Source organism: Pteronotus mesoamericanus, unplaced genomic scaffold (genome assembly GCF_021234165.1).
Source record: "Pteronotus mesoamericanus isolate MK-2021 breed Mesoamerican mustached bat unplaced genomic scaffold, CSHL_Meso_final contig_130, whole genome shotgun sequence".
Taxonomy (NCBI): Eukaryota; Metazoa; Chordata; class Mammalia; order Chiroptera; family Mormoopidae; genus Pteronotus; species Pteronotus mesoamericanus.
The window spans coordinates 17718234-17734665 of NW_026555060.1; the positions used below are offsets into that span (position 1 = coordinate 17718234).

Below are 16432 nucleotides of genomic sequence, written 5' to 3' on the forward strand. Positions count from 1 at the left end.
GAAAGAAACTGAGGTTCTTGCTTAGCCAGCATCAACTTGCCAGCCATGTGAAAAAGCCATCTTGGAAGCATATCCTCAAGCTTTATTCAAGCTTTCAAATGACTATATTCCAGCCAACATCTTAACTGCAATCTGATGAGAAACCTGAGCCAGAAATACACAGCTCAATCCAGATTCCTGACTTACTGAAACTGGAGGGCAGGAGGACACATTTACCCATGTCTGCAGAGCACAATGACGGAGATGAGAAGGGGAATATTTTCTTCAGTAACTTTTAGAGACTGGGAATTTTCAAAACCAGCAAGCCTGGGTTCCTTTATGTCTATCTCTATATTCCTGTTTTTTAGAATAGATTTATAAATAGCAAAAAATCAGACTGTACCTTCAAAATATTACCTAGAAAATCTCCTTGGTTAGATCATACAATTCATCAAATTCATTTTTACCATAAACGCCAGTGTTGCTAAACTTTCAGTTACCACATAATAAGAATCCCTTTCCTCTAATTCAGTTTCATTCCCACCCCACCCCCACCCCCACTCCACCCTGCCCCACTCTCTTTTAAACTTTCCATAGCAGCCTCCTGAAAGGCCACAAGGTTTCCAGTAAGTGTCTTCAGTGTTTATTAGGTCTTCACTCATAACCTGAAAGTCCTTCCAGCTTCTTCCCACTGCCTAATTCCAAGCAGCTCCCATATTTTACGTTTTTTGTCATGGCAGTATCCCACTCCACACCAATGTCTTTATCCTTATTATTGCCGTATAACAAATTACCCTAAAATTTAGTGGCTTAAAACTGTAATAAATATTTATTATCTCATAGTTTCTATAGCTCAGGAATTTGGATTGAGCTGGGTTATTTCCCGCTCAGGCTTCTCTTCAGATGTTCAGATGTTGGGTGAACTATAGTCATTTGAAGGCCTGAGTAAAGCTTGAAGATATGCCTCCAAGATGGTTTTTTCACATGGCTGGCAAGTTGATGCTGGCTGAGCAAATAACCTCAGTTTCTTTCTCCATGAACCTTTCCATAGGGATGCTTGAGTATCTTTGTGACATGGCACCTACCTCTTTCTGGAGAGAGTGCTCTAATAGAGCAAGGTGAAAGCTGCAGCATTTTCCTTTTGTGACCTAGCCGCAGATGTCACATACATGACCTACAACACGCTATTTATCTGACCCCTGTGATTTTTTTTTGGCAGGGCGGGGAGGAGCTTGGCTTTTGAGAAGGAACCTCCCCCACCCTTTGAGAGGAAAGCTGTTTCAAAGGCCACTTTCCTCTTTGATCTCTTCTTCTGTACTTAATTCCATCAGTTCCTTTAGAGTCCTGACTCCAGGACCTGTCCAGGTTTTATCCTCATTTCCTGTATTTGGGAGGCCTTAAGAGATGGGAAAACACTGGCTGCACTTCCACTGCATTAGGGGCCCCCAAATACTACTTTTCTCCAGGACTCTCTGCCTCACCAGGCCTCACAGTCATTTCTTTAGTCGATGTTTGCTATAACAGAGTTAGTGCCATGGATCTTACGACATTATTACTTAGCAGTACTGGAAAGACAGTGGACAGAGACATTGCCTCTCTGAAACCAAGTCCTACAAGGGAGCATATCTCAGTCTATAAGGCACTCACCTGGAGTTTGCGGGCAGAGCACACAGCTCCTTCTAAGGTACCCTGCAAAAAATGACACCTTTGCTTTTACTTCAGTGCCTTGGCTTTTTCTCCTTCCAGAAGTCTACCTAGGCTGGGAATTTAGACAAACCCTGGCTTTCCCACATTTTGTATTCTTCTAAATTTGTACATTTTGCTTATGAATGGTTGCTTTTCCTAGGGTCTCAAGTATCATCCTCTTTTTCTGCTATAACTCACTTTTAGAAGATGGACAGCTTCTGGTGGACTTCACCACGGAGGAGATTTACTGGGTTAACAAAATTTCTGAAGAACACTTAGGTTAATATATTACAATGCCATCTTGCTCTTTGCAGAAGCACCCATTTGAGCCACCAAGTGGAGTGATCAGCAAATCCACAGGAAGTATCAGTAATGCCTGGTTGACAAGTGACTGTAATTGTCTTTCTGCTCTGTGTGGAGTGTCACAACGCCTCTCAGAGGCAGTGAGGCAATTTTGACCAAATATCTATTGCACTGCAATCACAGCTGTACAAATTTATCCCAAGAACCCTCTCACAACTGCGTATCTGTGAGGCTCGGTGACAAAACTCTAGTTCATGCCCATTTGTTCATGCCTTGCCTATTCCTTCTCCTTCAAACAAATATGATTTTAATGCATATTGAGGGAGCTTATGAAGTTATATGATGCCTCCATTTTTTAACTCCACCCTAATTTGTTACATTTAAGCCACTGCTGTTTTCATCATGTACAGTTCCATGTACTATGAAAACTATTCATGAATCACACATTTTTGATGACAATATAGTTTATATCTGCAAATTGTAGAACTATTAGACTAAGTAATATATTTTAATATATTTTACAAGAATTTCTTGTTTGTTGAGGGTTATGGCTCAGCAGTGGTTTCCCACAAAACTTACTCAAACTGCTGAACTTTGTGAAAAAAGTTATTACTCCTTTTATTTCTCTTTCACCTAATTTAGTCCTACTATTAAAGTACCTTTTTCTTAAATTGCTAGGATTTTTAAAATTGCAAATATTGGATATTTTGAGAATGTACTTCTTCTATTGTGTTACTGTGTTCATTCCAGTAATATGAATAAGTTGCTTTGCCATAATCTGTTATATAATATACACTGCACTTTCTAATTAAGTGTCCTAAATACAAATTCTTGGATTTTTAAAAAAAGAGAAAAGAAAACAATTTCTTGTCTCTCCAGACAGCAAGCAAAGCTAAAAGTAAGCAATGGTTTTCAAAGACAAAAATCTAGGCTACTGTCAGAAAACCACTACATGAAGAGTAAACTAAGGGTGTGTCTGTAAAATTCATTGTTCGGATCTATAGCAGTGCCTCAGAGAGCCTGAAATCATAGGGGTTTGGATATGTCAAGGTCATGAAAGACAAAGAATGAGAAAATATTCCAGAACAGGAAAAACTAAGGAGACAATGACAACAACTAAATGCAATGTGTATTCCTGGATTAGATTCTGGACCAGTAAAAACATTTCCCCCCATTAATATGGAGGACGTTCTTAAGTGAAATTTGAACATATATAGATTAGCTAATAGTTCTGTAACAATGTTAATTTACTGATTTTGATAATTGTACTGCAATAATGGAGGATTTAAATCATATTTATTAAAACTACATGATAAAGTACTTATTAGGCTAAAGGCCATGATATTTGTAATTTACTCTCTGAAGGTCCAGAAAAGGGTTGTGGGGGTAGGAAGATAGACAGCAAGGGGGGAAAAGGGAATGTAATAAAGCTAACATGATAAAATGCTAACTTTTTGGTAATCTGGGTGAATAGTGTAGAGAAAAAATGTGTAATACTTTGTAACTTTTCTCAAAGTCTAAAATTATAACAAAATCAAAAGTTAAAAAAAATTAATCCTCCTGGCTGGCTGCCCAATGCCTCAGGATGAAGGATAAAACTAGCTTTCTTTATAAAACTCCTCATGGACTGGCCCCTTCTTAACTAAATAGTCTCATTTCATGTCAGTCTTCTGTCCCACCACACACACACACACACACACACACACACACCAGACATTTTAAATTGTTGTTCTTGAAAAGTCCTGCATGTTCTTAACTCTCTGCACATGTAGAGACTTAAGGTTTTAACGAATAGATTTCCAGAAGTAAAGTACCTAAAAAAGCACAAGGGGATGAGAGGTAATGCTCAATGCTGAATTTTTAAAAAGATACAGGGAAGTAATGACAACTCGGTGATTGAGAGTTTTATTCCCCTGCAGGCCACTGAAGTAGTCCGGTTCACTTCCAAGATATAAAGAGTCCTGAACAAAAAGGAAGTCCAGTCAATCCCTGAAGTTCACAATACACTAACCAAAAGCCTACCTCTCACACATGTCCACCATATCTTAACAGTGTTTATATTGGTAATTGCTCCTTTATCTGTTGTCAGCTATTAATAACAAAATGGAACGAAGAACAAGTAAAGGGGATGGAGCTGGGGATAAGATAAATTGCTCTAGCTGCAGTAGGGGACAGATGGATTTCTGGCTTACCTACTTGGAACTGAGAACATTTCCATATAGCACATTGCTATTAATGGCGAGTTGGCTATAAAGTATTATAAGAATAGTACTGCCATGACCAGGAGGCTCATCTCATTGGAGCATCATTCCATACAACAAATAATTGCAAGATCAATTCCCAGTCAGGGCATATAACTAAGTTTCGAGTTCAGTCTCTGGTGGGGATGTGTACAGGAAGCAACCAATGCATGTTTCACTCTCACATCCATGATTCTCCCCACCGCCCTCCTTTTTTCCCCTCCCTCCTCTTCTCTCTGAAAAAAATCAATAAACATATCCTTGGATGAGAATTTTTTTTAATTTTTACTATATTTTTGATACATTATAGATCAGTTAGCATTGATGAGTAGGAAGAGAGAGTCTAAGGATCAAATGACCGGGTACAATATTATCTCAATATGCAATAGTCACTGATTTCTAAATAATGACCTACACCTTAGCCTTTAGGAAAAAAGTCCTTTTACTATATATGATGTGCCCCTCCATTTCTTAACACTTGTCCACAACTCAGTCTACAGCAGTGCTTTTGTAAATATAAGAACACTAGGCTTAAAAGAAAATTGTCTTTTACAATGAACATTAACTCTTGAATTAACTTTCCCTGTATGTAGCTTTGATTCATTTTAAACATGTACCCCTCGTTCTTTTAAAAATATATGTCAATTTTTCAATTTTTATAGACACTGTCTCTTATTCAAAGTCGTATCTCACTATTAACTTTTCTTCTGTCCTTGCTGGCATTTCAGTTAATATCTAATCAGTATAAATATATCTTGGGTCACAAAGAAATTCTCTGAGAAGCAAAGACTATATATTTTATTATTTTCTTATAATTATATAAAAAATGAAATAATAAATTATTGATTTCATTTTTAAATAAGTGATCTGGATAGCACAATATTTAGTATTAAATATTCCTTATCACTGCTTACTTAAAATTTAATAAATATTTTAAAATATGTGCCAGAATAAAGGTAGATAAAAGAATTCAGAGAGTCCTTCTAACATATCTTATAAACAATATCACCAAAGTTTAGTTCATAATCCACCTAGTATTTTTAGAAACCAAAATCTGAATAGATTGTGAGTGCTACCTTTCAATGTAACATTTTAAACATTAAGAGGTAAGGATGGGATGAAGAGAAAAATAGTCTATAACATCAAATCTTTTCAACTATAGTATCACTTAACATCCCTTCCCAAATATTACCTAGGCAAGCAAACAAGTCTAAGATTAACTTTATAATATGTTTACCTCACAAACTTTATAGATTATCAGAAAACCTTAGTTATTTCAAAATAAAATGGATAAACGGATTTTAAGTTTGACAACAAAATCAAGCTGTACGAAACTTATATATGCTAAAAGTAAAACTCAAATAGTACTTGCACACTAATAAAAAATTTTGACTAACTAAATACAATGTTTTCTACTCTAGTATTCAACAACTGCAAAAAAACTCATAAAATAAAAAAATCTAATTCACTCCTAGTGTAGAAAAGTGATTAATAAAGAAAGTCATCAGCACTGTTATTTATTAAACCAAGAGCTACATTTAATTGTCCTTTAAAAATAACGTAACAGGGTATATATTAAGATACATATGGTCATACAATGAACACTTCTTTAAACAAGATAATGCTCATGAAATGGCAGAACAGAAGAAAATCATTGGTAAGACTTCCTCTTCACAATTTATAATGAGCCCTAACTAAGAATCCCTTGTGAATGGATTTAAAAGCTTAAATAAAAATTAGATGGTGTTTCTTATTAAAATCACTAATTAAGCCAAATATTCCATTTTTCCATCAACAGGCCAAACAATACACAGCAAGGCAGAACTCTACTAGCGTTGCCATCACAAACCCACTTCATTAAAGAAATGAAAATGAATATGTATGTATACTCGCTGCCTAAGACCTACAAAGAATTTTACAAACCTAAACTGTGCTCTAAAGGTGAATATAAAGTTTTAATTATTATTTAACTCATAACTGGAAAATTAATCCAGATTAAAAAGCTTTTAAAATGTATTCCTTGAAAAAAGGCACAAACATAAATCCAAACCAAATTTGTTTTTAAATAACAGTAGCTTTTCGATCACCTTCCCAATCCCAAGTATTCTTTTTACTTTTTATTTGGGTTATTTTTTCAACCCCAAGTGTTTATAAACATGAAAGTGTTAGGTGCTTTAGCTTTTTATACAATCTGTAGAAATGTGTTCCAAATTGGTTTATACCAACTGTTTCAGAGTAATATTCTTTTCTAATTTAGGATGTCCTCTGTATCCTCACTTTGCTAAAAAACAATTGAAAGTACGTAATCATTTTCCCACATTGGCAATATGTCCTATGAATGATTCTACAGTACTTACTAGTTTACTAAATATTATTCATAACCTTTAATATAAGTAGAAATATAAGCAGAAAATAGCTAAGTCAGAAGAAGACAGATTAGTATTAGGCAAGCTTTTAATGTTTTAATTAAAAGACAAAATATTCTCAAACAAATGGTACGACATTTGTCCATTAAAAATAATTTAAACCATTAGCACCACTGGGAGGAAAAAAAAACAGTCAAGAATATATGGAACTTCCAAATTGTTCTATTATAAACAAAAAAAGCGGATTAGATTTTACTTACATGTGAAATAATCAGTTAATATATGTCACAACAAACTATTACTGCTGAAGTCACCGAAAGATTTCGTAAGATGACCACAGTAACACATGCAAGAAATCCCTTTCATGTTTTCAATCAACTTATATTTCAAATTTTCAATTGAAATGGACACAACCATATTAATAAATATGGCATTCTTTTAGACCTACTGTTTGACTTAATACTCTTTATTAATCAAAAAATTTCAATATTTCAATGTCTACATTCAGCTACCAAGAACTTAATTTTATAAAAAAGGAAAAATCTATTAAGTCGATGTGCTACATACTTAGCAACAACAAATCCACTTACTTTTTTTTCTTTCTCATGATGTTTATCCTGAGAGTGAGAGGAAGAATCACTTAAACTTTGATCATATGACCTATTAGATCCCCGTTTGCTCTTTTTCTAAAAAAGAAAATATATATACATATATGTATATGTATATAAAAATTTTTAAATTATCGCTTTGTTAAGCTTAAACCGATTCAAGTGTGAGGTAGTTCAAAATGTCTACTGATGTAAAAAATGTCTGACTATTTTAAAATATATAATCCTATTTAGATGCCATCCATATATTACCCATTGCATTATAAAGAAAAACCTGACCCTAAATTTAACATAAATGCCATATTTTTGTACATTTATTAAAATGTGTGAAGATACACTAGAGTTTCAAATAAGCAATAGCTTACTTTTCACTTTATCACACAACCAGCTCATTTTTAAAAAATCAGCTATAATTTTCAACTTTTGCTTTAAAAAATAAAAGTTTCAACCAAAATAGAGAATGCCATAGTGAAGAAGGATGCTAAGACTAAAGGAAAAGAAAATATGTTACTTCATGCCACGAGGAAAAGCAAGAAGCTCTTTAATCTCAAACAGTATTAAGGCATACAGTTTTCTAAAAACTTGTTTCTGTAGTTAAGAAGAAAAATTAAAGAAAATGCCAGTATTAGATCCATGCATCTTTCAAAGCATTACTAAAAGTGTCACACACTTCTGTTTAAAGTATTTACATAATTTCATAATGAAGTATGGTAGAAGTTATTTGAGATGTTTAAAACTTGGTGATACCATAACTACTTAGTATAAACTAGATAAAAATGACTATAAAAGGTGCTCAAATTCCATGCAAATATGCAACTAAAACAAGAACAGCATGTCGATAATTAGCAATGATAAAATTCCATCTATACAAACTTCAAATTCCACTTTCATTATTTCTATATTTTATCAATATCTTTTGTCATTTAAATAACAAAACTTCCAACATGCTTGTAAACATCCAAGCAGCAAAATTTTCAATTTTATTATCTCAAAATTTTCTTTTACACACTTCAGTCTTCTTTGTCAGTCATTAAAATACATGTTTTCAATATCAAACAATATATACACATACTTTTAAGTATTTCACATGCATAAATCAGAATAGTAGAGTTATGAACTGTTCATTTCAAGAAAAATGGGACCCTAATGATACTATTTACCAGGAAGGGAGGTTGAGGAACGGAGAGAAGACGGGAGGTAGGGAGGGGAAGAATGAGAGCCCCAGCCTCAAGAGAAAGGTCAACAAAATTTTTTTAAAAAAATTTTTAAAAGACACTAAAAGAAAACAAAGAGGGCTTAAACTTCGGTATACATATCTGGTTGTTATCAACGACAACTGAGAAATAGACACTTGGGACATTAAAAGAAATATTGATCCTTCAAAAGAACATAAACAGAAAATATTTAAGTTAATCGAATATTACTAACTCAATCATCTGTGCTCCTACTGCGCAACAGTAAAGCCTGGCCAAATCTAAAATAATCACCAAAGTTGTATTTAAATATATTTTAAGATCTTTTACTAAGAAGTTGCAAAACAGCCTTGTTACAGCTTTACTATTTCCTAGTAAATATATAAAAAATAAACAACAATAGTAATAAAGCAAAAATATGAGAAATAAGAAAGAGAATCACAAAATGATTGTATTCAAATGTCAAAAATCATTAAAAATAGTATTGAGTTATATAGTTCTTTAAACATTTGTTTCTTCTAAATGTATACCAACATTTACTATTAACTAGTACTACATATTCTAAATTAGAATTTTAGAACATTTGCCTTTATTAATGAACTGAAGCAAAGCAAAATCTTTAAAAATTACTAGGTCTTTTTTATCTCCAGTAAAGAACATGCAAAACAAACCTAATCTCAGGAAAATCAAAGAAAAAGGAATAGCTACTATGCCTTTTTAAAGAGTCAACTCTATTGTCAAAATTAATCACTTAGCATTTTAATATTAAATTCTTACCAGCTTACTAAAATGGTATTTACAGTAGCCACAATATTGGACATTATCTGCACCATTCCCTTCTTCTTCACAAAGCAGTCCTGCAAACTGAGCACTGAAAATAAAAGCCAATTATATCAATAAAATTTCAAACAGTATATATATAAATAAATTGAAATTCACTCCCAAGCACATAAGATTTAAACAAACAAACTTAGATCTCCTAAGAGAAAAAGACAATATAAAAGGTTTTGTTCTGGCAGTGACCAAGCAGACTTCACCTCAACCTGTGGTTGGTATTATTTAAAGTTATATTTGTGGTTCAATATAAATTTTTCATTATGTTTTGTATCATAAAACATATAATGAATTTTTTTAAAGAAATCCCCACCACCAGTAATGAACACTTCATTTTACTTTTCAATCTATACCAGAAGTACAAATGGAAAAGCCAGGCCTCTAAAAGGCTGAAATGATATGTGATGGTATTTGCTCACAGATGCAGATTTCATACTGTCAGAAGGAAAATGCTTTGAGCCATAGCACAGTAAAACAGGCAAGAAAAACACAAGCTGTGTTTTTCAATCAAAAACAATGGAAAAATGTAACTGAAACCATAAGTTATATTTACGTATTTTAAAAATGCAAAGTGCTAAAGTTTATAATCATTGTCTTCTCAATTTAACCTTCCACTTTTCAGATTCAAAAATTACAGTTATTAGTATGTATCTCATACCCATAAAATGAACTTTCATCATGGGAAAATTAAGTACAGTATTAAGAGAATTTATTTTAAAAAAATATTTTCCATACCCCAAAAGCAATCTAAAATAGACTTCATAAATCCACACACTAAGAGTTCAGGAAATAAAGCCTATGCCTATATTGACTATTAAGTATGGATTGATTCTTAGAATTAGTAAGTAAATGGATTTCACACTTTATTTTAAACTACTATTACACTGAATTGCTTAAGATAATTTTTGCTCTTGAAAATTTTATGCTGAAATAACATTGAAGTAACTTTGTGAGAAGTAGCCACTACAATACTAGATGATGATTGCTCTTTTCCTCCGTAAAATACGGACAAGAAATGCTACTACCATTCGTTAAATCGTAGTATTTCAGGCACTGCACAAAGTGTACCTAATAATTAATCAAAGTGTAGGTAACCAACACTGATATTTTAAATTAAATAAAACTAAATAAAGACATTAGAACCACGGTCCACCTACTGAAAATTCACACTGGTAAATACATTCAATTATTAGAATTACCTTTATCACATGTAAATCTAAACATAAAAACTATTCCAATAAAATTTACTGTAAATAGTATCTGGGTACCTAAATCTTTCATTTACAAGGCAGTCCCAATTTCAGTTCTGTACAATAATGGAAACATACTTACCATGTCACATGGAAAGCCTGTCTACAACCATGTTTATTACATGTCATGCAAGCTCCAGTGGCTGCTTTGCTTTCTCTTCCTTGTTCATCACAAATGTAGCAAGTCTTAGGATAGAAAAGCAAAAACAAAAATGAAACAAAGCCTTACAAATGTTTTACAGGAATCTGAATTTTACACTTATCTTCAGAAGTCAAGATCATGGTTTACTATCTAACCTACTTTATTTCAAAACATGAATTCATTTTTTCTGACTATAACCTAATTTTTATAAACAATGCAAACATGAAAACATAAACAAGGACATATAAACAGACCTAGGATTTCACAAAGGCACTGTCTTCCTAGACTCAAAATCCCTGCAAAATAAGAAGAATCTTGCCCTGGACACGTGGCTCAGTTGGTTGGAACACTGTTCCCATACACCAAAAGGCTGTGGGTTTGATCCTCAGTCAGGACACATACCTAGGTTGTGGGTTTGATCCTAGAGCGTAGCTTGTATGGCAGTCAACCAATCAATGTTTCTCTCAATGTCTGTCTCTCTTCCCCCTCCCCAAAATCAATAAGCATATCCTCGGGTAAGGATTTAAAAGAAAAAGAAAAAAAGATAAGAATCTTCATAGGCACTGAGACCAGAGACCAGGACATTGTCTACCACACCTTGGTCTGAAAACCTCCTCACCAATATTCACCTGATTCCTGTTACAAGGTTGCAAAAGGAGGTAAAAAAAAAATTTGTCCTTCATTTTCTCTGGAATTAAGTATATCTAAGGGAGTTTGATACAGGTAGTTGGGAGCTAAGAGATGAAAAATAATCCTATGTGAGTGAGCAAGATTTAGGCCATTCCAACTGTCTACAAGAATCTCACATAGGCTCATTCAGCCCTGCCAACCTGATATACTAGGCCTGAAAGAAAGACACTTTAGCTAAGGTCAGAGATGCCACTGAGAGATATTGGCTAAAGGACATTCCCAGCAACTTTGACTGACATCTGTTTCCTTTTACCAAATGCAAATAGCTGAACTTCATAAAAGACTAAATTATATAAATGGCAATCTATGAGTATCTGTATAATGAATAAAATTCTTAGCTGACTAGAAGTTGAATAAACAAAAATTTATGTCTAACTACATATAATCAGGTGATACACTTTTAAAATGAGATCAACTTCTGAATAGTAATAAGCGATAATCTAACCAACTTCAATAGGATCACATGAATTTTGAGAGCTAAAGAGATTTCCCTCACCATGCACTATGGTACCAAATAACATTATTCAACATTTACCAAAAGAATCTAATATCTAGTCATGTAAATGAATATCAAATCCTCTGTTGAAAAAAAGGATTCAGGCTGAACTGAATTACACAAATTATTTCATACCTATAGAAAGTAAAGTCTCAAGTTACAACAAAACTATTTACCTAGACATACTGAATAAGAACATTTCTAACTGTTCAAATAACAAAAAAAGTATCAAACAATTTACAATAGAAGAATTTAACATTTATTAGCCTACAAATGATCACAAAGATTAAAAAAGAAAAGGAGAGAGCTGACTACAAGAGTAACATTTTATATAGTGAAATTCTGGGAAAATATATTATACAAATAGGCCTCAAAGAATACCTCAGTAGCTTCCAAAGAGCTGACAGTGAAAGACATCATTATTTGACCATTCAATAAAACTTAAAATTACAATGAATCTTTATTTAAAAATAAATAAAGAGGAGGTAGAACATCAAGACCACTGGAATGGCAGACTGAAGAGCACCAAGGATGTTCTTCCTAGTAAGTTAACCATTTCACAGGTGAAAAACAACATTCTAAAGTCACTAAAAATTGTCCTAAAGACAAGCAACAAATAGAGAAAATTTTATGTAAGATTTTATTCTTGAATTTTATTCAAGAACAGTGTCTATGACATTTGAGCCATGATCTGTTCCCATCACTACCACCCCACCTCCACACAAGAGCTAGCCTCTCTGTGATGGAAGTTCCCTTTTGTTGAGTGTGATAAAAAAGACAAGGGCTTCCTCTCACCTCTTACTCTCAACTCCTAGTCTAAGGCTGTAATTTTACCCTAGGAGAGCCAGGTGTCAAGTGACTCTCATCCGACTAATCCCTGGTAGCTTCCACTCATCAACTCCCACCTAACAAAAAACCAAGAATTCTGAGGTACTATCATCCCTTCCCCAGCTCACCAGTATAATAAACAGGCTAGGATTATTGAATCCAGCAAAGCTAGCATTTAGAATCAAAAGACAGATGAAGTGCTTCCCAGACAAGGTAAAGTTAAAAGAGTGCATCATCACCAAACCATAATCATATGAAATGTTAAAGGGACTTATTTAAGAAAAAGAAGATAAAAACTATGAACATTAAAATGGTGATAAACATATAACTATCAATATCTGAATCTAAAAAACAAACTAAGGAAAGAAGCGGAACAGAAACAGAATCATAGGTATGGGGAACACTGGGATGGCGGTCACTGGGAAGGGAGGTGTCCAGGAACTGCGGGGGGGGGGGGGGGAGGTGAAGGGATTAAGTACAAACTGGTAGGTACGGAAGAGGCAGGGGGATGTTAAGAGCAAATATAGGAAATGGAGTTGCCAAAGGACTTATATGCATGACCCATGGACATGAACAAAGGAGGGGGGACCGCTGAAGGGGTCCTGAGTGGAGGGGGACAAAGGGGGAAAAACTGGGACAACTGCAATAGCATAACAAAAAAATAAAAAAACAACACTTTGGTTGTAAACAATTAAGACAGAACTGGCAGCTCCAAGATACTAGTAGAAACAAACAAAAGAGCAGGCCAGCAAGAGAAAAGACAGCAAATAAGGACTCTCCTAGGATCACACTCCTCTCTGTGGATCCAGAAGGCTATGGACATGAACTAGGTTGCATCCAACAAGGAGAAATCGAAGTGGGATTTGGGGCAGACTTAAAAGCAGTCCCTAAAGCCACACACAAAGCCATCAATCAGTAAGACTCAAGGGGCTTTAGTACAACCTCTGATCAAAAACTGGTTGAACAATAAGTTGTTCTTAGGGCAACTCCTAACAATGCAAACTTGAAAATAAAATCACACTCACACCTAATGGCCTAAAAGACTGTGTGAATGCTAAAGGCTGCATGCTCTCAGAAAGGACTGAAGAGAAAGCCTCAGATGATCTCCTTGAAAAATAAATCTAAGTCACACACAAATATGAAATGGCAAAGGATTAAAATCTAACTAGCAAAGGGGGCTTAAGCACAATCTTTGACTAATAAGTGGTTTATGTTGACCAAAAGGCAACATAAGAAGTCAGCCTTTAAAAAAAAAACAAAAAAAGGGAATATCATCTGAGCAAGGCTATCTGAGACTATATACATTGTTGGGAAAAACAGACATCAGAGAGTTATTCTAGCGAAGTTGTTAAACAAATAGTTGAGCAAGCAAACAACAATAAAACCCACAGGGAAAGGAAGAATCATTTTCCAGACTACAGGAGTGGGACAAAAGTAGGTTTACAACTTTGAGTATATGAAATAGAATTTATTCTTGTATTATTATTTATTAATGTATTATTTTCCATACGAACAAATATAAACCTACTTTTGCCATACCCTGTACCATGTAAAATGTCCAGTTGTCAACAACAAAAAAAAAATTATAAGAAACAGAGAAACAGGAAAGTGTGATCTTATGCACAAGAGAAAAAAGGCAAACATTTAAAACTGCTTGAGGTTGGACTTTAGAAGACTTCAAACAAATGGAAATCCTGGAGTTTAAAATTCACTAAAGGGGCTCAAGAGATTTGAGTTGGCAGTAGGAAAAAAAACACACCTAGAAACAAGATCAATAGAAATTATACAACATAAATTATTTTTTTAATTATACTACCTAATAAACAGTTTATGAGAAATGTGGGGCACCATTAGGTGCAGTAACTTATGTATGAGAAAACCAGGAGTCAAAGGACAGAAACTGTATCTGAATAAATAATGGCTAAAAATCTCCCCAAATTTATGAAAAACAGTAATCCAAAGGTTAAACTCCGAACAGAATAAAAACATAGAAATCCATACTCAAAATGACAGAGGCCAAAAATAAAGTGAAAATCTTGGTAACAACATGAAAAAGATGACTCACCACATATAAGGGAACCACAATAAAACGAACACCTGATGTCTCATCAGAAACAATGAAGAAAGAAGGCAGTAGAAAAACATACTCAAAATGATGAAAGAACAAAACTACCAACCAAGAATCCTATATCCAACAAAGCTATATTGCAAAAATAAAAGTGAAATAAAGACATTCTCAGACAAACAAAAACTGAGATACTTTGTTCTTCAAACCTGCCTAAGAAGAAATATTAAAGGAAATTCTTTAGGTTAAAACCAAGTGACATTAAACAGTAACTGCAATCCACATAAAAAACAAATAGCTTCAGTCAATTATACCTCCAAAAAGCTGAAATTTAAAATAAATGAATAAAAAAGGCCAATCGAAAATGAATGGAGAATATTGTGCTAAGTGAAATAAGCCAGTCAGAGAAAGACAATTACCATATGATTTCATTTAACATGTGAAATTTAATGAATAATAGAAACATAAACATACATACATAGAGCAGACTGACAGCTCTCAGGGGGTGAGGGGTTGGGGAGCTGGGTGAACAAAAGGTGAAGAGACTAAACAAACAAATATATAGACAAATACACATAGACACAGACAACAGTATGATTATAGCCACAGGGAAACATGGGGATGAAAAGAGACTTTACTTTGGGCGATAGGCGCACGAAGCATTATGCAGATATTTTGTTGAGTTGTACACTTGAAACCTGTTTAGTTTTGTTAACCAATGTCAGCCCAATAAACTCAATAAAAAATATTTTTAAATAAAAAAGAACACACAGACAGCTCTGATGAATGTAATTTGAAGGACATGATAAAAGACCTGATTTTAAAAACCACAGGTAGCTATTTCTCTCTTATTCTTCTCTTAATTTAAAAAGCATCTGTATAAAACAATGTCCACAAATTTTTTTGTTGGGACTATAACATATAAAAATATATTTGACAATGACAATACAATCAAAGAAGATGGGAATAAAGCTATATTGGAGTAGGAAAATAACACCATATGACAACTTGAACCAAAAGAAATGAAGAGCAACAAAAATGGTAAATAGGAAAATAAACAAACATACATGCATCCACTCCAAATCTACTTCTCTTAGCTCCTGGAAAAGACATAAGATTATATAAAGCAATATACTGTTGGGTTTGTAGTATATACAGACTTACTATCTATATAACGGCACAAAAAGTAGGACAGAAATGGCTGTATCGTAATGAATTTTCTACATTACTGAAGTAGATTCTGCTAAGATGAGTATTATAAACCTTACAGTAACCACTAAAGAAATTAACCAAGAAAATACGATTTTAAAATACTGAAAGGAATAAAAATGGTACACTAGAAAATATCCAATTAATATTAAAGGCTGTATTAAAAAAAAATAGAGAGTAGCCCTGAGTGGTGTGGCTCAGGGGAACTAGGCATCATCCCCCAAACCTAAAGGTCACTGATTCAGTGCCCAGCAGGGCACATGCATAGGCTGCAGGCCAGGTCACTGGCTGGGGCTGTGTGAGAGGCAACCAATCGATGCTTTTCTTGCACATCAATGTTTCTCTCCCTTTCTCTCTCCCTCTCTTCTCCTCCCAAAATACATACATATATACATACATAAAATCTTTTTTAAAAAAAGGAGAGGAATAAAGACGTCACAAGATAAAACAAAAAGTAAAATGGCAGACATAAATCCAACTATATTAATATCATCACTGAATGTGAAAGTACTCCAGTTGAAAGGCAGAGATTGATAAAATAAC

At 33.9% G+C, this 16432-nt stretch overlaps 1 protein-coding gene across 8 annotated transcripts in view; it reads right to left on the reverse strand.

The window, feature by feature from the left end:
• MLLT10 (MLLT10 histone lysine methyltransferase DOT1L cofactor) overlaps window positions 1-16432 on the reverse strand; it is a 226009-nt gene that overhangs the window by 120322 nt on the left and 89255 nt on the right. For 7 of the 8 annotated variants that reach the window (XM_054592868.1, XM_054592850.1, XM_054592825.1 and 4 more), the window contains 3 exons: window positions 10542-10645; window positions 9153-9246; window positions 7165-7260 (listed from right to left, as the gene is read on the reverse strand). In XM_054592868.1, the coding sequence (XP_054448843.1) occupies window positions 7165-7260; window positions 9153-9246; window positions 10542-10645 (294 nt within the window). The remainder of the gene's footprint in view (window positions 1-7164; window positions 7261-9152; window positions 9247-10541; window positions 10646-16432) is intronic. The other variant, XM_054592860.1, reaches the window with a different exon arrangement.